Below are 24,044 nucleotides of genomic sequence, written 5' to 3' on the forward strand. Positions count from 1 at the left end.
AGCATATTTTTTTGGACGAATAGATTCCAAGAGGTGGGATGGGTGATAAATGAACAGACGTAGGAGCAGTTCCAGCGGACAGCCCAGCCCAGGAAAAAGGCCCTCGGTCTCCCAAAATCAGCTCCAGCGGTGACATCCAGCCCGGGCAAAGGCCCAAGGCAAGCTAGGCTCTGAAGTCACCGAAGAAATTATTTTAAAAATTGAAATTGTTTTTTGAAAAATTACCAAAAAATTCAAAAAAAAAATTATGCATACATAGTAAATTTTTATTTATTAATCTCATACATATAAATAAAATTAATCTTATGTGAATAGTAATTGCCCTTATTTGTCCTAACCCTTCACCATGGCCATAATCTAAAATATCGAGAATATTATAACACACACGCAAGGGGGATTTCGAACCCCCTGCCATTTCACTCCTCCAACACCTTAACCACCATGTTGCTTATGTTTTTGTGATAATAAACAAAGGAAAACTCTATGTGGTACCAAGTCACTCATGTATCTTACCATGTAATATATAAAGTTAAAATATTGGAGTAAATTATTATATATAAATGACTATGGTGTGTCTAATCTTCTTTCATTAATTACTACATATTTTCTACATTCACAATGTTTGTCAGCTCGCTATATAATCAACTTAAATAAGTTAAACCCATAATGTAATGCATTTCCTTCCAATTTTTTGTGATAAACTAATAGATAATTGACTAAATAAACATCCTCCAAAGTTTTAATAAAAATTTCCAAGTTTTTCTTACAATTTCAACTGTTTTTATTCAATTTTTATCGATATCGATAGTGTTCCAATATTTCCATCGAAATTTTCTTGTTTTTGAACGACCACTATTTCCGATACCATCGATATTTTGGACATTGGCCATGGCAAATGGGTGAAAGTGCTCTAAGGAGGAATATACTAGAGATTGGGTGGGTGGGTGTGTTAATATAATAAAATTAACGCTTCTAGTTTCAAGAATTCAGTCTCGTTCTCTTGGACCCTATGGTCCAAGGAAGTTGTGGTTACCTACCCTTGAATTTAATCTAAGAATTGAGAAGAAGAAAAAAGGTTTAAATATCAATTTGTCATCTTTTATTTTACTTTTACTGCAGTAAAATACTATTTTGGTTATTAAAACTTTTTTTTTTTTTTTTTAAAAAAGAAGAGTTTAATATAAGAGATGAAAAACATGAACAAAAAATTCATCTACTCGATTGGTTGTTGCCATGATTGTTCGAATGACATAGTTGTTGGATAATTAGAAACCTTGTTTTCCCTATACTCGTCAAAGGCTCTGCATTTGCTTAAAGGTTAGATGCGATGGTGGGTTTGAGGGCGACGTTTTTGGTGGCGGTAGTGTTCATTTGGGCCATGTGTTTTGTGGTTTTGTTATTTTGGATTTTGTCGGCTTTATTTTAGATTATACTCAATTGTAGTGATGTGAGCTAGTAGTTATTAGTGTGTCTGCTTTTATTGAACTAGTTACTACAACATTGGCGATACCTATTTCGTGAAAGCCCACTATATTGGTGCTAATGCCTGCTATATTGGCAATATCTATTCTAGTTACCAATGTGTACCAACAGTGGGCAAATTAAAATTGATGATAAAACTGAAAATATGACGTTGCAAATGATATGTATTATGTCACATGCCACATAAATTGGTAACAAAGTTGGTGCCCTAGTGTTATTGCACAGCATGTAAACTTCTTCAAAAATATAATGTCCGTTTTTCCATCTACCACGTATATGCACCTGTGACCCCAAAAAAATACAGGCATTTGAATTGTGCAATCCCAATCACACTCACTGACAAGAAGTGGAGTTAAACAGCCTTCAAAGTTAACAATGACACTCAAACTGGTAAGTTGAAGGAGTATTGCTATCTTCAAGGGAAGAATACCATGCACGTCCAAGAGCCAAGGATGCTAAATCACTAAATGACTATACAATCTTTTACATTACAATGGAAGAAGCTAAGAGAGTACAATATCAGCTCAACTAGCTTGAAGAAACAAATGTCTAGAACCCCTTGAGGTTAGCCCAAGTGGAGAGGGAGGGTATGGAAATGGGTTAGGATTCTGAAGGTCCTACTTATACTACACCTCTTAAGTCATTTCGTAAAGTTGGATTAGAGTCAAGCTCAACAGGGTCTTCTTTCCCCGCTGATTCTGCTAGGCCCGTTATGGTAGGCAAGGGTTTGATCCCTTCCAATGTAAACTATAAAGAAAGAAACAAATGTGTCTAACCTACAAACATTCTGCACCTTGGGGTAGATCTTAACCTTCTATACTGTTCAATGACAACTTTCATCTTCTTGCACGTGCCAGAAACACCTGAAATTTATACACAGCGTTAGCAATGCCAATGCATAATTGACAAAATCAATTAATACTCAAGTGTCAATTGAACACAATGAAGAGATAATCCAAGCACAAAATAACTTGTTCTTATGTTCAACAATTTGGTCATGATTCTTCTCTATGATAAAAAGTCAACTAAAGAGTTCCGATACAAGACATATCACTTAGATTTTCGGTCATCATAATAACCATCATCAAGATGGAGATTAATAGTGATCCAAGAATAATCAAGGAGAAATTTCTATTTTCTTGACTCAAGACAGCCCCATACAATCACAAATGAAGAACAAATACTCGAATAGAATTGGAAACTTTATAACTTCATGTAAATTTATACTCTGTCACAGTCCCACATATTCAAATTTAAGTATACTTATAAACCAACAAAAACAATCCCTGACAATGAATTTAATTACAAAACACCAAACAAAAACCCCAAGCCATGCCAAAACATAAACGCAAGGCTTGATTTGCAGAAAATGCCAAAAAGCCAAAAATGCAGAGAGCAACACAAGCAAGGATCAAAGGTACACTTACAAATAGTTAAAGAACAAACTAACAATAAGGGCCTAACAAAAGCAGAGGCAATATAAGGCCTGATGTATAGAAAGGTAAAGAAAAACAAAAGGAAAAAAGAGACAAGCCCTGACGTATTTTTTTTTTCTTGTCAAATCAGGTTTTGATAAGAGTTATAACTGAGGGCTTCCGACCCTTATCTTCTTCCTCCCAATGAGAAAGAGAGGAGGGAAAGCTTTGTGAGTGCGTGAGAAAAAAAAGAAAAGAAAAGAGATTCTGCCTTCAACATTATTTCCAGAAACAACTAATCTCTTTCATTTTCCAAGAAAAGTGTATTTAGTTTGCCGAGCCGGATGGTCCAATTATTGATCCTAAAAATTTATACACTAAATTTAGGTGGGTCCCTAGTTTAGTTATGTATAGGCTCCTAGGAGATGATGACCGCCAATTACTACTAGATCGTCAACAACTAGCTTGAATCTTATTTGAGTTTATAATCCACATAAGTACCTCTGCTGATCCTTCTCTCTGAATTCCCGGTATTCAGTTGTCTTCCTTGGTTCTACCCTTCTATTCATGCAGTAGATCACCGGTCTTTTTCTCTGTTGTTTTTCCTGGGTATTGATTAATACCAGCATATCATCTCTCCAGCAAGAACGATGGAAGGCTTCAGATACACATTGTTATAAACTATACATGCTTATCTGCTACTAGACGGACCTTATTCAAAGACTCTTTAAATGCTTGCCAAGATACCATATAGTGATCCTGAGAAATCATCCCTTCCTGAACAACTTGCATCGCTCTTCTATACAAATGATCAAACCACTGAACTGGGTTTGTGATATCAACATTATTGCTCCCAAGATCTGGTACATACAACCGCTTAAAGTCTTTTCTCCATCTCGACAAGATATACTGAAATGGTATTTCTTCCACACCATTATAGTTCAGGATGCATAAGGCGTGTCGGCATAGGTAGCCATTTAAATTAAAGCAACTGCACATACAACGAACTTCTGCTCCTGCTTTGTCATACATAACTTCAAAGTTCCTATTATTATCCCTCATAATTTCCTCCCCTTCACGTTCTTTGATCATGTATGTCACAATTGGTCCATTTGTGTGAACTTGAGTTATGCTAAAGCAAGAAGACATCATCACAACCTCATCTTGAAACTTTATGAATACATCTTTTGTGTAAAACTTAGAGAGTTGCAACTCGTAATAGCATCTTGTTCTTAACATTGGAGTCAATTCTCTCGACTCAAAATCATTACGAGCTTCTTCCTGACGCTTCTTTTCTAAGACTACATCATAAACGTCAAGAAACTCTTCCAACGAAGTTTGTTGATGCACATAACCATCGAAAAATGGGTTTGTGGACTCACCTTTCTGAAAATTGGGCATTACAGCAAAAAATGTGTCTTTTGAGTAAACTGGAACCCATTGCTCTCGATCATCATACAAAGTTTGAATAAACTCATGATCCCTTATTCCAAATCTCTGAATCATATGCTCCCAAGCCAATTCAAACTCATCTACTTTTATTGAGTCATATACAGTCCTACTCAAAATCATTTGAAATGCCTCATATTCTTGTATTGCTCCCATATTCTCAAGAATACTTTGCATGACATGTGAAGAAGAAAGACGATGATGAGCCCTGGGAAATACCTCTGCTAGAGCACTTTGCATGGCCTTGCACTGGTTTGTGATGATAGTTTGTGGAGGGCGACCAGACATACACGTAAGCCATGCCCTAAATAACCATATATATGTTTCTAGTGTCTCATCGGCTAGCAAACCACAACCAAGCAAGATAGTTTGTCCATGGTGATTTACTCCAACAAATGCAACAAGTGGAATCTCATAATTGTTTGACAAGCATGTAGTCTCAAATGAAACCACGTCACCAAAGTAATTGTACGCTGCCCTAGACCTGGAATCAATCCAAAACACATTCCTCGAATACCCTTCATCATTGAGATCGATCACATAGAAAAAATTAGGATCGGTTAGCTGAACCCGGCAAAAATACTTATAAATTGCTCTTGCATCTCCATTTTTGAGTTTCAATCGCTTGGACCGATCAACATGGTTGTTAGTTTCTCCCTCATTTGAGTTTGAGCTTCCATAACCAACTGCATCTACGACAGGTGTCCGATATAACTTGATTGTGCGTACTTCAACATCAACAGTTGGCTCCATCTTTCTTTTAGCTCCTGAGTCCATCCTCTTGTGCGACTTGGAGTTCTGAGCTCTTTCAGGATCGAATAAATGGTTGTGTTCAAGCTTGACTTCGTCCACTCTCCATCTGTTAGATTCTACTAATCTCAACCTTATCATTGCTAGACAGCCTGTTCTTGTTTCTTTCTTGCGGCTGTTTGCATCTTTAATTGTTTTAAAACCCTCACAATTGCAACAGAGCACTGCACCACGCTTCTCCTTGCTGTTACGCTTTGTCCATGAGGATTTCACCCTGATAGCAAATCCAAGTTCCTTAGCATAACAATTATAATAATTGTAGGCATCATCATATGAATCAAACTCCAAACCCACAACTGGTGGGGGATAGGCCTTTTCTTGAGATCCACCATTTTGATAATCAATTATTGTTCTATCATCCCTGCTACTTTCATGGTCATTGCCTTCAATTTCAAACAGATGCTCATTTATATCACCTCCGTCATTTTCATGGTCATTACTTTGAATGTCAAATAATTGATCACTTGTATCATCTCTTTCACTTTCAGGCTCATTGCCTTCAATCTCAAATAATTGCTCACAGTCATTTTCAAGGTCATTGTTTTCATTCTCCAGCAGTTGCTCGCTGTTTTGGGAACCTTCTTGTATCTGCAATAGTAAACAAGTCATTAATTCTTAAGATAATCCAAAGACAAGCAGAGTTTATGAAAGATAAGAAAAAAAATATGGAACAATAGCATGCCAACCAAGTCATTGCTTGGTTTTCTTTTTGGATGCATTGCTCCTGATGGACTTCTTGTCCATCTTGTTTTCTAATTTCTTTCTAATAGAGAGTAAATAGCCTGCAAACCAAGCATGCGTATGACGGCCATTTTGTTGTTGCAAAGTGACAGAAAAGTCTCATCTTGTTCAGTTTATGATTCTTATCTTTCTTCTAATAAGTGTAGCTCAGTTGCTCCTCTCTCTACACGTACGTACAGAACATATGCAAAACTCTAATGCTTTTATGATGAATCGAAAACTCCCTTAAATATTGTTTTCTGGCTGTTCCTTTGCTATGAAAAAAGTAGGCTCTTTGTTATTGCGGAGTGACAGAAAAATCTCAATCCTATTCACTATATGATGTTTATCTATCTTCAATAAATGTAGCTCAGTTCCTCAGTACTCTCCCTGTCAATCCTCTCTACGCACAGACCAGATGCAAAATTCGGATGCTTATCTGTTGTATCTAAAGCTCCGTTGCATAATTCTCTGCTACTTTCATTTAAAGTTTCGATCTTTTTCAAATTTTAGAGTAATTCAAAAAGAAACTGAATTCTTCCATTTGGTTGCCAACTGTAAATTTCCGATTTTTTTTTTTTTTTCTGTCACAGCTTTATTCAAGCAAGCTAAGTACTTCCCAGTATCTGAATTTCCAATCCTACTCCATAATTTTTAAATTTTGAATCCCAAATGGTTTTTATCCACCTTTCCATTGAAAATTCCTTTTCTTAACCCTAATTTTCTCAGGAATCAAACAGAAAGTGAACAATGTAAGATAAATTGTAAGAACAATTACAAGCAGAGTGGATGAGGAAGGTAACGCGAGCTTACAGTGATATGGAGGTTAGAGTTTGCTGAGAAGGCCTGGTCGCTCGGAGAAAAAGTGTTTTCGCCGGTCATGGTTTGAGCTTTGAGCACGCCTTCTGTCAAAGTTGTGTGACCTTAGTTTTACCCTCAACTGCTGGGACCGGTTTTTTGCTTTTTTGCTTTTTTCTTTTGGATTGAAGTCCTTCATTTTTCTCGTAATTGCAAATTAATAAATGGATTATGGCCAGAAATAATCAATAGTTTCTTTTTTCCCGTTAATGAATGCAAAGCGGCGTAGGTACTCACACAATGTTTTATATATGGGCTCGTTTGGTACACAGGACTGTCTTGACATGGACTATGTTTAGGGACTGGTTTGGCTTGGCTTGGCTTGGTCTAAGTTGGATAACACTTATCCTGCGTTTAGTGTATGCTTGGACTATGACTAGAATTTTTTTTATTTTTTCAAAAATATCTATATATATATGTATATATGTATTTTATAATATATATAATATATATGTATATATACATACATATAATATATATATGTATATATACATGTATATAAGTATATTATAATAATATTATATATTTTAAATAATATAAACGTACATACATATATATATAAGTGTATATAGGTGTATATATGTATATTATAATATACATGGGTATAATACATATACATATATTTATATATATGTATGTATAATATAATATATATAATATATATGGGTATGTTATAATAATAATAATAATATACATGTATATACGTGTATATATGTATATTATATATGTATTTATATATACATATACATTATATATATTATAAAATACATATGTATATATAATATATGTATATATAATATATGTATATATATTATATATTATAATATACATATATATATACGTATATACATGTATATAATATATGTGTATATAGGTGTATCTATATATTATAATATATACATGGGTATAATACATATACATATATATGTATATTATAATAGATAATATATATGGGTATGTTATAATAATAATATACATGTATATATGTATATTATAATATATATACATATAGTATAAATATATAATGTATATGTGTATATACGTGTGTATATGTATATTATAATACATACATTGGTATAATATATATACACATATATGTATATATACTTATATATATATTACATATATACATGTATGCTATTATTATAATATTAATATGTATGTGTATATGAGTATATTATAATAATAATATACGTGTATATATCTATATGTATTTATATATTATATATGTATATATGTGTTTATATATATATGTATATACGTGTATATATGTACATTAATATATAATATAATATATATTACATATATACATGTATACATGTATGTATTATTATAATATTAATATGTATGTGTATATGAGTATATTATAATAATAATATATGTGTATATATCTATATGTATTTATATATATATTATATATGTATATATGTATTTATATATATACATGTATATGTGTATATACATGTATATATGTACATTATAGTATATGTGTATGTAATAATAATAATAATAATAATAATATATGTTATTAGTATTACAATATAATATATGCATCTTATATATTGGTGAACATAGGACTAGCTAATCCTCCCTTTCTACATGGGTTTAGTAGTCCCCTCCTAGTGAGGTATTTTTGGTGGGCCCGGTATTAGCAATCCCATCTAAGACTAGAATTAAATGAAACAAACACGGTACTAAATTTAGTCCAATCCAGTCCAAGCCAAGCCTGTGTACCAAACGAGGTTTTGTGTTTTATTCAGTATTAGCCATGTGTCAATTGGTTTTCTTTTTCTTTTTTATTTTTATTTTTAGAATTAAAAAAAATAATAGGGGAGTTATGTTTCATAAAAGTATGACCTATTATCTTATTTTGTTTTTAATTTTAATTTTTTAATATTAAAAAATGTGAATTTACGATATTATTCTCATTTAATTAATAATTCAATTCTTAATGTTTGAATTAACAAAGGGCATTTTCTGGTATTTTGAATGTTTCACCATTCTCTGCCTTTTGCTTTATATATATAGATTTTAGATTTTTATAATACAATGAAAAATATAAATAATAAAATTGATACAAGTCATATTGGAAGAAGGAAATTTGAACCGACGACATATGTATTGAGACGTGATTTGATGAACGAATTTGGTGAGCCTCAGTGTCTCATATTTGTATTGGTTCAATGATGTTTGCTAGAGGCTAGAGCCATTAATTTGATTTGAAACAATTTTCATACAAAGCAATATTGAGGAAAGAAAAATCAAGAACAATGCAAGTATAAAATAAGTGCTCTCAACCACTTGGAGGTAACTTTTTTTTTTCTTTGTGAAACATGGACCATCTCCAACTCAAATTGTGTTAAACCCAAATTTCCTCCTTCAAAATATAACTATTCATGTATTGCCCGACTTAAACGGTCTTTTTCTTCAATCCTGCTGATTCAAAATGTAAGTTCATAGCTTTATTAAGTTGTTTAAAAATAATTAACCCCTAATTTTTTTTTCGTTAATTTTTCTTAGAGGTAATATATTTTGATGAAGTGCACTTAAACGCATGCACAAGGCATACATAAAGAATTGGCAGAAAGAAAATCCCTTTGTGTGGTTTTAGTTTGGGTCAAAAAGTTGTGCAAATTATAAACGCGTGGTTGGGAAAGAATGAACTTGAGCAGCTAAACTTTGGCAACAGACTACAGTGGTGCCCGTATCTATTAATTTTCAAACCGTTGGTTCTCAACTTCCAAGCTCCAACAGCCACAACCAGAAAAAATGGCTTGGGCTCTGCTCTCTCTGCCTCTCAACCTCCCTCCCTCTTCTTCTCCTCTGCCCTCCATACTCAATCCTTTCAAACCCAAATCCCAAATAGGCTGGCTTGCAAGTTGTAGTGGCAGTAGAAGAAGAGCAAGAGTCATAGCCAGTGCTGCAGACCAGGAAAAAACCGAGGACAAAGACGAAGACAAAGACTCGTCAGCTTTCAATCCCTTTGGCTTTGTCACTGATAACCCGTCAAGCCGCAGCGCCATTCAGATCATTGAGAGCCCTGCAGAGTCTGGCAATGTCGGCCAAATGCTTTATGTAAGCTCTAGTTTGAGTTAACTGTTTTTATGAAGAATTGCTGACGAATTCTCTTTATTGATGTATTCAGTCTTATGATATTGTCTATTTTTCAACTGGGTTTCAATTAAAATAGTGTCATTGTTAAAGCAATTCTGAGAATTGAATAGATATATCATATAAGCCATTGATACAAGTGCTTTTGCATAGAGTTACTAGAATCTTGTGAACTTTAACAAGGGAACCACACAAGGTTGTGAATGTTGAGTGCAGTTGAGTCAATGTTTGCTTTGGAATTACTCGTAGCTTTAACGAAAGTTGAAAGATGGAATTTGGATTTTGGACTTTGGTATGCCATTGATGCACAAGATAGAAGTTATAGCATACTATGAAGGAAAAAGTCTTTCACCAGAAAATAGTATGCAATACCATCATGGCTGTGGAGTTCTTGAATTTGTAGTCATTCAGAAACTAAATTTTTCATGTGACATGCTATTCTTTGAAAGTTGACATAGAGCCAGATATTTGCAAATATTGAATTTCTTGCTTTTGACTCTAGAGGATAGAAGACAAGGGGAAGGAATATGGAAAATACGTCAGATCAGGGGAGCATGTATGGTTTGTGAGAGAAACCGGTAAAAAAATTTATGTTGCCACATTATACTAGTTCCTCTTTGTGTTCTTTTTAACTTTATAAGAGCTTACTTTGCAGGATCAGCTGAGAGCCAACGTGGAACAGTTATCTTTCTTCATGGTGCTCCCACACAATCTTATAGCTACAGAAATGTTATGTCTCAGGTCTAGCTGAATTTCATTTTCGATGTTATAGACTACTTCTATTTATTTTGCTGATTTTGGCTTATTGTAAATACTTAGGGCTGAAGGCTTAAGAAACTGTAGAGTAGATAATCCATGTTACAGTCTTTTGACCACACCTACATACATTCTCTTGAATCTCATGTTCATGTAATTTGAGTCTTTATTGTGACTTAGTCTGCCTTAGCTGTCAACTGATTGCTGCTAAACTTCATAATCATTATCTTTATCTTGAATAGATGTCAGAACTTGGGTTCCACTGCTTTGCACCTGATTGGCTAGGATTTGGATTCAGTGACAAGCCACAGCCTGGATATGGATTTGATTACAAAGGTATGTTCTTTTACTAGAAGACTTTTCATGTCAGAATTTTTATTTTGGGGGGAGCCTCCTATAATGCTCCTTTTTTATAAAAAAAAATATTGGTTTCCACTACAGAAGAGGAGTTCCATGAAGAATTTGACAAATTACTAGATGTGCTTGGAGTCAAATCTCCTTTCTATCTGGTCGTTCAGGTTTGAACACTTGTAGAAGACAAGCTATTGGACTGGTGTTTGTCATGAAAGATATTCTGGTTGAAAAGATTTCAGTAAAGTCTAGTCAAGCTATTGTTAAATCTATGTTATAGGTTCTCCTGTAATTAAACTATGTATCTTACATGCTTTAATTCTCCCCTTGAAGGGATTTCTTGTAGGTTCATATGGATTGACATGGGCCTTAAAAAGCCGAAGCAGAATATCAAAGCTTGCAATTCTAAATAGTCCACTCACAGTTTCATCTCCTGTTCCTGGACTGTTCAAGCAACTAAGGTTTGATGTTCTTACTTGAAAAAAATAACATGATATTAAAATCCAGGTTTCCCTCTTGACATGTTTTTTTTCTAATGAAGAACTGTTTCTGCCATGAAGGTAAAAATACTAGTTACAGTTTTTACGTTATCCTCGAATTCAAGTTAATTAGACGACATATTTATTGAAATATTTCAAGAGAAAGGCATGCTTAACCAAACACTAGGGCACTTCCAAATAGAAAACATGGATGATTAAAGGTTCAATTATTTATTGCATTATGATGAAGGCTCAGATTGAGGCTTTACACGTTTTCTCTTTTTGAGCTGATCAGACATTTAACAGTTAGTTTCTAATTTTCTTTGTACTATCTATTTCTAAATTTTCATTCCAATTTTCTTTTGATTCTTTTCAGAATTCCTCTTTTTGGTGAATTTACATGCCAGAATGCTGTTATGGCAGAGCGCTTTATTGAAGCAGGTAGCGCGTACGTATCTAGTTCTTTTATCCAGTTCTGTGGAATCACATAAGATATATCCGTCTTTTTGGCCATGGAAAGCATATTAACAACCTTTTTGCTCATTTTTCCTTTCCTTCCCAATAGCAAATGCTGCTATTAGTATGTAAATAAACTGAAAGCAGCACTCAGCTACATCTAAACTGAGGATGCTTGTACTTTTTTTAGGCCCTGAGGATGCTAGTAGTTGGCATTAGGCATTGTGTTAAATGGATAAAGATGTCAAACCTTAGGTTTCAACATATGCATATTTTCCATGGTGCTATTGTTATCATTCTGAGTTTATCTCTTTCTCAGATTAGGAAGAGGTACTCTTCTAGAGCATTTAGCTAGAGAGAATGAATAGGAGAATATGAAAAATGCACTGTTCTATTGATTTCTGCAAAACTGCAGCTTATATAGTGTGACTGCCAGGAGAGAAATGTGATTCTCTTCTAACAGAATTACAGCTGTCATCCTATTAGATTCTTACACCTGTCATAGCAAATCTAAGCTAGAGAATCCACCTAGACTATGATCTAATGGCTCTCCTTACATCATTTAAATAAGCTGACCAAAAACAGAACAAATGGAGAATAGCTTCAGCTCTAAGAAATCTGCTGCAGGATTATATTTCAACACTCCCTTCTAATCCTTTAGCTGATTTCACACCAAGCAAGCTTCTCAGCCTCACAAACCGATCCTTAGGTAGAGCTTTAGTCAAGATGTCTGCTATCTGATCTTCTGTTTTGCAGTATATCAGTTCAATTTCTTTTGCTTGAATGGCTTCTCTGATAAAATGAAATTTCCTGCTGATGTGTCTTGTCTTTTGGTGATGGACTGGATTCCTTGCCATTGCAATTGCTGAGGTGTTATCACATAGAATCTGAGTCCCTTCTATCTGTTCTTCACCAAAATCTTCAAGCACAAATCTCAGCCACTTAGCTTGTGAAGTTGCTTCTGCAGCACTCACATATTCAGCTTCGGCTGTAGATAGAGCAACTGTGTTTTGCTTGATGGAAGCCCAAGAGAACATGCCTGAGCCTAGTGTGAAGGCATATCCTGAGGTGCTCCTCATATCATCTTCACTCCCAGCCCAGTCACTATCACAGTACCCAATTAGAGTAGCTGTCTTCCCTTTTACAAACTCAATTCCAAAATTCAATGTGCCTTGAATGTATCTCAGCACCCTTTTAGCAGTTCCCATGTGTTTCTTTGAGGGATTGTGCATAAATCTAGCAAGCAAGCTAGATGCAAACATGACATCTGGTCTTGTGGCAGTCAGATAAAGCAGACTTCCTATAATCTGTCTGAATTCACTTTCATCTGCTGCTTCACTCCCATCTTCTGTACACAATTTCTCATTCACCACTAATGGAATTGCCACTGACTTGCAATCTCTCATTCCAAACTTCTCAAGAATTTTCATGGCATATTTCTTTTGATGAATGAAAATATGCTTGTCAGTTTGTTCCACTCCCATGCCAAGAAAATGATGCAACAGACCCAAGTCTGTCATCTCATAGTGTTGCATCATATCTTGTTTAAATTCTTCAAGCATTTTAGGACAGCTTCCAGTATATATAATGTCATCTACATAGAGGGAGACAATGATAATACCTGAGGTGTCACTAGTTTTGATATAGAGAGTAGCTTCACTTAAGCTTTTCTTGAAACCTGCAGTGTTGAAATAGGCATCTATTTCATCATACCAGGCCCTTGGGGCTTGCTTCAGTCCATATAGAGCCTTGTTCAACCTGAACACCTTGGTTTCCTTGCTCTCTTGAACATATCCTTGAGGTTGTTCAACATAAACTTCTTCCTTTAGAATGCCATTGAGAAAGGCAGACTTCACATCCAATTGAAATAGGTTCCATTCCTTTTGTGCTGCAAGAGCTATCAAAGTTCTGATGGTGTCAAGTCTTGCCACAGGGGCAAATGTCTCATTATAGTCGATTCCAGGCTTCTGTGAATAGCCTTTAGCCACAAGCCTAGCTTTATTCTTCTGCACAGTACCATCTAGGTTCAGTTTGACCTTGTAGACCCACTTAACACCTATTACTGGTTTGTTAGATGGCCTGTCAACTAATTTCCAAGTATTGTTCTTCTCAATCATCTCCAATTCAGCCTCCATTGCACATCTCCATGATTCATCCAAATCTGCTTCTTCAAAGCTGTCAGGTTCTACAATGCACATGTTGCATTGTGCCATGATGTCATTAATACTCCTCCACTTGTGAGGTGTATGATCAAGCCTTTGAGTCTCATCAAACATTTCTTCCCCTTGAGGTGCAATTTCTTCTTCCATCTGCATTTGAGTATCCAAGAACTGAGATTGTTCATCTAATACCCTCTGTTCAGTTTCTGCAGTACCTTGATTTTCATCTGGCATAGGTATTCCCACATCTGCATTGCTAGGATTCTCCCATTTCCATGAGGCTTCTTCATCAAAATAGACATCTCTAGACAAGATAATCTTTCTTGTCTTAGGGTCATACAGTCTATAGCCCTTTTCACACAATCCATAGCCCACAAAAATGCATTTGTGACTGTTTTCTTCCAACTTGTGTCTCAAAACAGAAGGAATAAGCACATAACATAGGCATCCAAACACTTTCAAGTGTGCAATACCTGGCTTTCTTCCTGTGTAGGCCTCAAATGGTGTCATTTTCTCAAGAGATTTAGAAGGACATCTGTTGAGAAGGTAGACTGCTGTATGAACAGCTTCTGCCCAAAACTCATAAGGAAGATTCTTTTCATGTAGCATAGACTTTGCCATCTCAATTACTGTCCTGTTCTTCCTCTCAGCAACTCCATTTTGCTGAGAAGAATATGCCACTGTCAGCTGCCTTTGTATTCCAGCCTCACTGCAGTATGCAAGGAATTCATTTGACATGAATTCTCCACCTCTATCACTTCTAAGTGACTTCACTTTGTGTCCACTCTGCAATTCTGTCATTGCTTTGAACTTCTTGAAACATTCAAAAGCATTAGATTTATTTCTGAGAAAATAAACCCAAGCCATTCTTGTATGGTCATCAATGAATAACAGGAAATATTTGTTTTCTGACATTGATGCAGTCTGCATTGGACCACAGATGTCAGTGTGAACTAATTCTAGTGGAGACTGAGCTCTCCAAGTAGATTTTGCAGGAAATGAGTCTCTATGCTGCTTTCCCAGCTTGCAGCCTTCACACACTGCTAAATCCTTCTCCAGACTAGGCAGTTCATGAACCATGTCTTGATTTGCTAGCATCTTGATGCTTTGATCATTAAGATGACCCAGCCTTTTATGCCAAGTCTGCAAACTGTGAGTCACACTTGCTCTCAGCACCAACTGAGTAGCAGGTACCATTGTGAGAGAGAAACACCTATTGCTAGTCATTGGAACCTTAGCTATAGGGTTTTGCAGTGACCAATCATCAAAAATTGTCACCATTCCCTTTCCAAATACTAAACAATACCCATGTTCCATCATTTGACCAACACTTAGCAAGTTCTCTTCTAAACCAGGCACCAACATCACTTCTTGAATGTGTTTTCTGCCTGATTTGGTTTCTATCACAAGAGTACCTTTTCCTGCAACTTGAACTGTCTCTCCAGTCCCCATTTTCACCTTGGAAGTTACATCCCTTCGAATGTCTATCAGTAGCCTTTCATCTCCAGTCATATGGTTGCTACAGCCACTGTCCACATACCAAGAGTTGCTCATTTTCACATCTGTCACAGCATTGCATGCATAAAACAATGTTCCAGTTTCTTCAACCTGATTGGCATAGTTCACCTTCTGCACAGATTGATTGTCATGGCAATTTCTAACCATGTGACCAAACTTTCCACATCCTCTGCATTTTGGTTTTCCTTCAAACCAGCACTTGCCATAGTGCAGTTTTTCACAGTGCTTGCAGGGTGTTTTAGTTCCATCATTTGATGCATTTGGTTTGGTATTTGAATTGGACTTGTTATTCCAATTCTTCCCATTTTCCTTCCAGTTCTTCTGAGACTTGTTACCTCCAGAAGAACTTCCATTCTTAGAGCTTTTACTCTCAATGTTCAGACTAGTGAAAGCCTTTTCTGTTGAATTTTCATTGTGCCTGTCTAATCTGAGCTCAAAGTTCTTGAGAGATGCAACCACTTCTTGAATTTCAAGAGTGTCAAGATCCTTTGAATGCTCAATCACAGAACATATAGAATCATAAGATCTAGGCAAACTAATAAGCAATTTCTGCACAACTCTTTCTCTAGGTAACTCTTCACCATAATTCTTCATTTGATTTATCAGATCAAACAGTTTAGCAGCATAAACAGAAAATGATTCACTATCCTTCATACGAGTGTATTCAAACTCTCTACGTAAGCCTTGTAGTTTCACACTTCTTACCTGTTTATCACCTCTAAACTCCTGCTTCAGGATATCCCATGCACCTTTTGAGGTTTCTTCATTCACTATTCTGGGAAAAATTTGGTCTGAGACTGCACCTTGGATCAGTCCAAGTGCACGAGCATCTTTCATCAAAGTCTCAGCCGTTACAGACTTCTCCTCTTCAGCAGCTTTAGATCCTTCTTCCTTTCCTTTTTCCTTTGTTGGATCTGAAGCATCAAATCCATTTTCAACCAAATCCCACAGTCCATGAGATTTCAGAATGGTCTTCAATCGAATGCTCCAAAACTCATAGTTTTCTCCATTGAATACTGGTGTACAAAGCTCAGAAGAGCTTGATCCTGCCATATTAGACATCAGACGCAGCTAGACAAGCTTCGTGAAGTTTTGAGTGAGCTCAATCGTCAGCTCAGCCAAGCACCAGCTCCTTCTTCACAGATTTACGCCCAATAAACAATCAAAACCTGGCTCTGAGGCCATGTTATCATTCTGAGTTTATCTCTTTCTCAGATTAGGAAGAGGTACTCTTCTAGAGCATTTAGCTAGAGAGAATGAATAGGAGAATATGAAAAATGCACTGTTCTATTGATTTCTGCAAAACTGCAGCTTATATAGTGTGACTGCCAGGAGAGAAATGTGATTCTCTTCTAACAGAATTACAGCTGTCATCCTATTAGATTCTTACACCTGTCATAGCAAATCTAAGCTAGAGAATCCACCTAGACTATGATCTAATGGCTCTCCTTACATCATTTAAATAAGCTGACCAAAAACAGAACAAATGGAGAATAGCTTCAGCTCTAAGAAATCTGCTGCAGGATTATATTTCAACAGCTATAACCAAAGCATTGGTAATGCAAAAGGCATGTAACAGACTAAACTAAATTTATCAAACAACCGAGTTTCTAACAATATTAGAAGTAAATAAAACTTAAAGAAGGAAAAAAGAAAAAAAGCAACATTGACATATCTAATGAGATTTGGCGCAGCTCTTACAAAAAGCATGTCTTCCTTCAACAGTTACGTCTTGAAGCTGGAAAAGGCTGATGTGTACCGGCTACCATATCTTTCAAGCAGTGGACCTGGATTTGGTTTGTAATCCATTTCTTCAAAGGACCCTATTATTCAATGTTTACATTTTTAGATTTCTAATAAATAATTGGGCCCTTTAATCTCTGAAGTAATGTTGAGTTGAAATTAATTATGAGTATCAGCAGAATTAAGGTTCTCTTAACCTTTCAAATATCAGTTTTTTTATATCAATGTTTCAGCTATACTTGAAGCTACAAGAAAGGCCAATTTCAATAATATATCAACCCAAATCGCATCTGGCTTTGCATCTGGAAGGTATACCTTTACTGTGTTATCTTTTAAATACGTTGGCTCTCGTTTGCATGCTTTTGTCACATGTTTATAGCTTTGAACTCGAAAGATTGACAGATTTAAAATGACAATTTGAGCCCATGAAAAAGTTCTCTGGAATTTAGAATAACGGCTGCCGGACTTTGTTATAACCTAAAGGAAAATTCGTGTGTTATCAGTCAATACCTAACTCAAGTTAACATGGAGAGATGATAATATGAAGAAAGGCTCCAATGGTCAAATCATTGACAGTTTTGTGGGGTTCTATTTCTGTTTTTCAGATGTTAAAGAGGAGAAACTTGTACATCCATTGGTCTTTACCGTTTTGATTAATATTTGCCTCAAAGTAACACTAGACCTAAAAAAATTGCACCTTTTGTGCATCCTCTAGCACGAAGTCTAAAGAATTCTGTGACACAAGATGTTTCAGCCAAGAATAGATAGCTTAGCGTTTTATTTGTGCCTCTATAATATCGTTGTATTGTATAAAATCTGTCCAAAAAATGAATTGTATAAAAAGTCGTTTAGCTGAGAGTGAATGTGCACAATTCAAATTTATAAAGTATCTAGAGTTCTTTTGTACTTCAGATTGGCCATTTACTGCATCCATAGTGATAGGTCTCTTATCAACTTGATGATTGTCATTTCATGGTCAACAAGACAACTTTGAATTTTGTATAACTGTTCTAAATTCATTTATCTTCATGTTTCTGATAATGTATTTTACTTTTTGCTGATGGCTTGCTAAAAAATGGCTTCTGGACTTCAGTTGGGATATACCGACTCTAGTTGCTTGGGGGATTGCAGACAAGTATCTACCTCAATCTGTGGCGGAAGAGTTTCAGAAAGGAAACCCTACTGCTGTCAAGCTTAAGTTGATAGAAGGTGCTGGGCATATGCCACAGGAGGACTGGTAAATGACTTTCAGATTTCAGTAAGAATTCATGTGTCTCACACTATTTTGCCTCTTTCACTTTTCTTAATGAAGTATTGACAAAACATGCAACAGGCCAGAGAGAGTTGTTACTGCTCTGAGAGTATTCTTTTAAGTTCAATGCACGAATCCACCTTTAATCTGGAAATCGGCATCATCTTCCAAGTTAATTGTTTGAAGGTAAGAAAGAAAACCTTTCCTGTAACTCTTTTGTCAAATTAGTTGAATTAATTCTGCAAATTATTCAGATACCTACTTGAGAAGGGTCTCCTTGTGCCCTGGTAAACATGAAACAACAGTTGATAAAGTAGCATATGTTATGCTACAATCAAGTGATCATATTATTCCATAAGCAATTAATTGCAGCGTGTTGTATTTTCAAAGGAGACTGCTGTACATCAGAAGCCTACCCTTTCTCCCCGACACAGCATATAATTATCTGCATGAGAATACTAGAGCTGCATGGTTTTTATATAATTCTATTAATGTGCTCATTAGTTCTCCTATGACTGGAAGTGATATGATTTCTCTGTTGGAATGCTTGATTGTTTTCTGTTCTTAAATTTCCAAATCAAGGGTGAAGTCGTCAATGACATAACAATGAGTACGAGGAGAATTCACCTAACAATGCTCATTTACTCTGTGATTTCCTTTCAGTTAAACAGCTGCATGACTTGAGGGGATTCATTAAACTGCCAAAAAGATCCTACCAGTTGCCTTGGCAGTTCATGTGTAAATATTTCTCCTTTTTTGTTGTGTGTATCATATTGTAAACATTTGGACTCGGATTTTTTTAAATATATTCTTCTTTTTTATATGTATTATAGTAAACAACGATAAATAAAAACTAAGATTTCATAATTGTCTTCTTTCTGTTCTGCCATTGTTAGTACTAGTAGTCTTGTATCTTGAAGGTCCAGTCAAGATTATTCGCCTCTACTGTAACGCATTTTCATTAGGGGAAAACCACTACTTTAGGTGCAAGCAAAGAGAGTATTTCCAACAACAATTGCGCATATAATACATAATGGAAGTCATTAATATAACCACATAATTAGCACTGGCCAATTTCATGATAAAAAAAGGCTTACTACTGGCTAGAGTTAGCTGCAATAACTGAATCCCCTGGGTAGAGTTAGTTACAAAAACTGAATCCACTTGTACGCCCATCATCCCGTACTTCCAAAAAGAGCTGGGCTTCGCATCATAGGTGTTGAATATATCTCGGTAGCTACCTATTTTGCTTTCTTCTTCTTCTTACTATTCTGACTGGTCTGGACTGTTTTCTTTGATGTCTTCTCCACCTTGGATTGCTTATTATTGGTCACTTTTCTTGTTTTATTCTTTTGATCTTCATCATGATGATCATCATTGTCATCATCGTCATCATCCTCACTGTCATTGGCATTGTCTTCATCATCACTCTCTTTAGATTTTCTTTTAGCTGATGACTTATTACCTTGACCTCTAGGCTTCCTCCCTTTCTTTGACTGCACACTTCCATTAACTTCTTCATCACTCGCTGCTTCATTAACATCATCCTTGACACCATCACCATGCCCTTTTCTCTTGTTAGCTTGTTTACTCCCTGCTCTGGCAGCTTGCTGTCCACTTAACTTCTGAAGCTCTGGTACATACGCTGTAGTCTAGAAGAACAAAACCCAAACTAAAAAATAAATAAGGACCACTGAAAAGAAAAACTTAGAATTGCCACGAGCAATATAAGAGGGCCTCTTTTAGCATGACATACCCTGCCACCAACCGTGATAAAGTCAATTTTCCTCCCTGCATTACATGAAAACATCAATTAACCAAATGTTAGGCAATAACATATAATCACACAAGGGTCAGAAACCAAACCATCAACAAAAGCCTTTCCAGGCTTCTTTTCACGGGAATGAAAAATCCAATTACTTGGAAATTGACTACTATCTGCCCCAACTTCAAGTGATTTTTCGATAACCTGTAAAATAAACTTTTGTCAAAATGACCACATATATTTCCAGTTTCTTACCATTAACTTTTCCGGGCTTTTTGCCCCACCGAAAATGAAACAACCATTCACAGGGAAACTGGGTAGAGTCTGCATCAACTTGAACCGCATATTCAATAACCTACAGGTATTCATCCTCTATATTTGCAATGAAGGGTGCATATTCACCTCCCGGAAAAATAAAAAATAAAAATAAAAGTACAGGTACAGGTACTAGCAGAGACTCAATATAAGAAGTTACATCTCTCACCTCTTTGATGCTCTTGTGCAAATTTCCATAATTTTCTTTCGACAAGCTGGCAGCACTTTGCTCTGGATGAATTCTTGCCTGTAAGAAATCAAATAAACTGTAAAAGTCCACTATCAGGCATAATCTAGACCTACAAAAGAAAACCAGTAATAATTTAAAGCTTCTAGCTCTAAGAATCAGCACCAGGCGTAAATTAGAAGTTTCTTTATGTATCATATAAAAGGAATTCAATTGAGCATATTTCCAATCCCCTGGAAAAAATAATTGAATTGCACAAAGCCATAAACCCTGGCTAATGGAGGTCAGCAAAGTGCATGCTCTTTCTTCCTGTCACAACCAGAAGTCATTTTAGAATCTGAAGGTTGGTTAACCTGAGGCATACTATCTCTCTTGCAAGTTTCCATTCTCAGTAATTACTAACTATGACCAAATCATCTTAGGTTACATTTGGATATGTTGTGGATGCATCAAATGTTAAAAGAGCATAAAAAGAATCCCTAATCCTACGGCCCTTGTAAATCTAGGTCATCAATATATCTCTATCTTATCCAGACCAGCTCATATTCTAGTTAACCGAAAATTATTCAGTTTTCAGTATTGCAACTCATCCATCTCAATCTCATCATTTTTCTGGGACCACACAGTATCTTAATCTTACCCCATTATTTGGGTCCCTAGAATAGTTCAATCTCATGTCAACTGGAATGTAAATAAGAAAAATGATACTGTTCAAGTATAAAGACCAAACTGACTTGGTATAGTACTTCATCAGCAACCCAATTTCCAATTCCTGAAATGTAACTCTGCAAACATGTAAAAAAAAGGGTATTATCTATACTGTAAACACATAACAGAGAATTTAAAACGATATCTACACATACAACTATACACTTATAGAATAGCCTTTGATTTGTATTCCATGGTAATATTATCCATAATTTGACACGCTAAAAAAATGAACTAAGCTGTACTAACCTGATCAAGCAATAGAGTCTTAATTGCAATTTTCTTCTTGCTCAAGGATTCAAAAAGTTCATCCCCTGTCATAGGCTCCAAGAGAGCATCAGGCCCAAGCTCAGATATGGGGGGCACAGATGCTGGCTGTACCAACAAATTGAAAGCTTATTAGAGTGCCAGCTTAAAAGAACATGAAAACTTTACAGGTTAAGGAGGATATTATATACATCTTTGAGCAAGCGGACTCTAGCAAATCGCCTCTTGTCAGTGAAAGAGAACTCCAGACCATCATCCAGCTGCCCAACGAGTATGTGACAGTCATAATGGGATAAGTTAACTCACATCATGACCCATATTTTATTCAAAAAAACAGATAAATCAAATCCATGAAAGTACTTCATAAAATTGTTTACAATCAGTACAAATAAATGAGTCAGACAATTACTACTCCCCTTTCATTGCTAGTGGGATAACATACAAACTTGAGAAAAGACATTGAAAAAGAAATATACATCCATGAGCTTTAATGGCTCAAACTATTGTAGAAAGGAACTAATTGCAATTGAAGTGAAACTTGATCATGAAGCAGAATCACATAAGAAGATTCACATCAACTATTTCCTTTACCAGCTGCTCTCAAGCACATAAAATCTCAAATAAAGAAAGGTGAGATAATTTAAAAATTCAGAAAATCCTAAAAGAATATACACCTTCAAAGAGCGGAACTTAAGAGTACTCTGAAATGTCTCAGAAACCAAGGACCTTGTTTAGTAGCTATAATTACAATCGCTAAAATTAAGTTGTCTCTCATTCGAATACATTTCCTGCTAAAACCACAAACAACTAGACTCACAGACTCAGAGAAACCCTCACAGCCTCAGCAATTTCATTTTGATAAAATCATTACCAAATAAGCATATATAAAACAAAAAACAAAAAAACATCACCGTTGGTGTCTTAGAATATTAATTCTTACGTACTTCAACAAATAACTTGGAATACTTGGAAGGCCACTCATCAGTGTCCTTTACAGCAGACCTGAAAGCAATTCAATCAAACATCATGTAAAAAAAAAAAAATCACTTCTTTACTTGAACCCTTCGTTTGGGTCAGCCCAAAACACCAAAGGGAACCCAAAAATTCAGTCTTTCTATTTTATTTCACTTCATGGGCAAACACCTTACCTCTTATATTTCGTGACCGCGACCCCTTTAATATATATAGCACCCGCCATCCCTGAAACTCATACAACCACAAAACACCAGACATTATTACATATGAATTTTCGCAGTACATTGTCACGGTGATGATAAAATTGACAACAATGGTCACAATAAGTATCGAAACGGCACCGAATTGGAAGGAAGGGAAAGGAGGAGAGTCGAGGCGGAGCCATAAGTTCTTGCCCTTGCGGTGAGCAGAGACGATGGTCTTTCCCAAGAGCGACGCCTCGAAGTCAGCGCGAGAAACTCCGTCGATGACTTTGGGGTCATCGGCGATGAGCGCTTTCGTTATCTTCTTCCCCAGACAGTTTTCCTCTATGGCCCTCCGCGCCGCCTCCACCTCCGGTAGCTCTGGCATTTCGTCGCTTCGGTTCGCGCGCTTTTCTGGTGGAGTCTGTGTGACAGAGTGAGGGTGGAGTGAGTATCCAATGGAGGTTTGGGGTTTTGTGGGGTTGTCAAAGTGGAGTAAGGTGGAATCTGGCGCGGTTGGTGCATGAGTGTTTGGAATATGAACCGTTGATGTGTAAGAAAATGGCTGTGTGATGGAGATATGTGGATCAACGGCTGAGATTTGGTGTTGTCAATGGGCTATTGGGGACAGTATCCACTGCTAAATGTAGTGTTTCTATTTAAAATCTTGAATAATTCTTTTCTTTTTTTTCTTGAGAGCAACATTGGTTGTGAAAGTTCATCACAAGAACCAACCACTGAAGCAAAATGTGGTTGGCATTCAAATTTGATCCAAATTAGCATAAAATTATTTACCATTATGTCTATTATTGAACTTCTATCTTGGGAGCAAGCATACACTCGTATCGAAGCTCATAAGTGAAGAACGTCCAAGTCTTTATCTATTTAATGGAACTCTCACAGGGCTTTCTAGTATTGTAAAATGTAAGCTACATTATCATAGTGAAAGTCTTGAAAGTACTCAACGTGTACATTGTATCCTAATTCTCTATACATTATTTATTTTTATTCTCACAAGCTTTATTCTCTTGTAAAATGTAACCTACATTATCATAATGAAAATCTCGAAACTACTCAAAGTGTATG

At 35.9% G+C, this 24,044-nt stretch overlaps 3 protein-coding genes across 7 annotated transcripts; 1 reads left to right on the forward strand and 2 right to left on the reverse strand.

Moving 5' to 3' along the window:
- Nucleotides 1,675-6,981, reverse strand: LOC18783617 (protein FAR1-RELATED SEQUENCE 8). Its single transcript, XM_007216964.2, has 3 exons — nt 6,690-6,981; nt 3,399-5,744; nt 1,675-2,345 (listed from the first exon to the last, which is right to left on the reverse strand). Exons 1-2 carry the CDS (start codon nt 6,756-6,758, stop codon nt 3,579-3,581), a joined length of 2,235 nt encoding a protein of 744 aa, XP_007217026.1. The 5' UTR covers nt 6,759-6,981; the 3' UTR covers nt 1,675-2,345; nt 3,399-3,578.
- On the forward strand, nt 9,371-19,434 carry LOC18783668 (haloalkane dehalogenase). Of its 2 annotated transcripts, none has more exons than XM_020559641.1 (12): nt 9,371-9,809; nt 10,348-10,423; nt 10,501-10,586; nt 10,844-10,937; nt 11,043-11,119; nt 11,286-11,413; nt 11,808-11,872; nt 17,259-17,360; nt 17,541-17,616; nt 18,401-18,544; nt 18,641-18,745; nt 19,223-19,426. In XM_020559641.1, exons 1-11 carry the CDS (start codon nt 9,504-9,506, stop codon nt 18,678-18,680), a joined length of 1,194 nt encoding a protein of 397 aa, XP_020415230.1. In that variant the 5' UTR covers nt 9,371-9,503; the 3' UTR covers nt 18,681-18,745; nt 19,223-19,426. The 2 variants fall into 2 exon arrangements, with proteins under 2 accessions (XP_020415230.1, XP_007215833.2); XM_007215771.2 differs by having other exon boundaries at nt 9,375-9,809; nt 11,808-11,879; nt 17,290-17,360; nt 19,223-19,434.
- Nucleotides 19,515-23,534, reverse strand: LOC18781881 (formamidopyrimidine-DNA glycosylase). Of its 4 annotated transcripts, XM_020559639.1 has the most exons (11): nt 23,118-23,422; nt 22,950-23,001; nt 22,746-22,803; nt 21,993-22,061; nt 21,784-21,909; nt 21,561-21,611; nt 20,809-20,886; nt 20,587-20,679; nt 20,426-20,528; nt 20,316-20,350; nt 19,545-20,211 (listed from the first exon to the last, which is right to left on the reverse strand). In XM_020559639.1, the coding sequence occupies exons 1-11, from the start codon at nt 23,344-23,346 to the stop codon at nt 19,801-19,803; spliced, it is 1,305 nt and encodes a 434-aa protein (XP_020415228.1). In that variant the 5' UTR covers nt 23,347-23,422; the 3' UTR covers nt 19,545-19,800. The 4 variants fall into 4 exon arrangements, with proteins under 4 accessions (XP_007215481.1, XP_020415228.1, XP_020415226.1 ...); XM_007215419.2 differs by lacking the exon at nt 20,587-20,679 and having other exon boundaries at nt 19,515-20,211; nt 23,118-23,534; XM_020559637.1 differs by lacking the exon at nt 20,426-20,528 and having other exon boundaries at nt 20,580-20,679; nt 23,118-23,423.

Source organism: Prunus persica, chromosome G3, assembly GCF_000346465.2.
Source record: "Prunus persica cultivar Lovell chromosome G3, Prunus_persica_NCBIv2, whole genome shotgun sequence".
NCBI lineage: Eukaryota > Viridiplantae > Streptophyta > Magnoliopsida > Rosales > Rosaceae > Prunus > Prunus persica.

Bases quoted from the DNA above. Each gene is read 5' to 3' on its own strand.
- LOC18783668 (XM_020559641.1), top strand. From the start codon at position 9,504: ATGGCTTGGGCTCTGCTCTCTCTGCCTCTCAACCTCCCTCCCTCTTCT. The intron at 10,587-10,843 runs GTCTAGCTGAAT...TATCTTGAATAG, and splicing joins ACAGAAATGTTATGTCTCAG to ATGTCAGAACTTGGGTTCCA. The intron at 10,938-11,042 runs GTATGTTCTTTT...TTTCCACTACAG, and splicing joins ATATGGATTTGATTACAAAG to AAGAGGAGTTCCATGAAGAA.
- LOC18781881 (XM_020559639.1), bottom strand. From the start codon at position 23,346: ATGCCAGAGCTACCGGAGGTGGAGGCGGCGCGGAGGGCCATAGAGGAA. The intron at 20,351-20,425 runs GTTTGGTTTCTG...CATGTAATGCAG, and splicing joins TGGAAAGGCTTTTGTTGATG to GGAGGAAAATTGACTTTATC. The intron at 20,212-20,315 runs GTATGTCATGCT...TTGTTCTTCTAG, and splicing joins TTATCACGGTTGGTGGCAGG to ACTACAGCGTATGTACCAGA.
- LOC18783617 (XM_007216964.2), bottom strand. From the start codon at position 6,758: ATGACCGGCGAAAACACTTTTTCTCCGAGCGACCAGGCCTTCTCAGCA. The intron at 5,745-6,689 runs GTAAGCTCGCGT...TTACTATTGCAG, and splicing joins ACTCTAACCTCCATATCACT to ATACAAGAAGGTTCCCAAAA.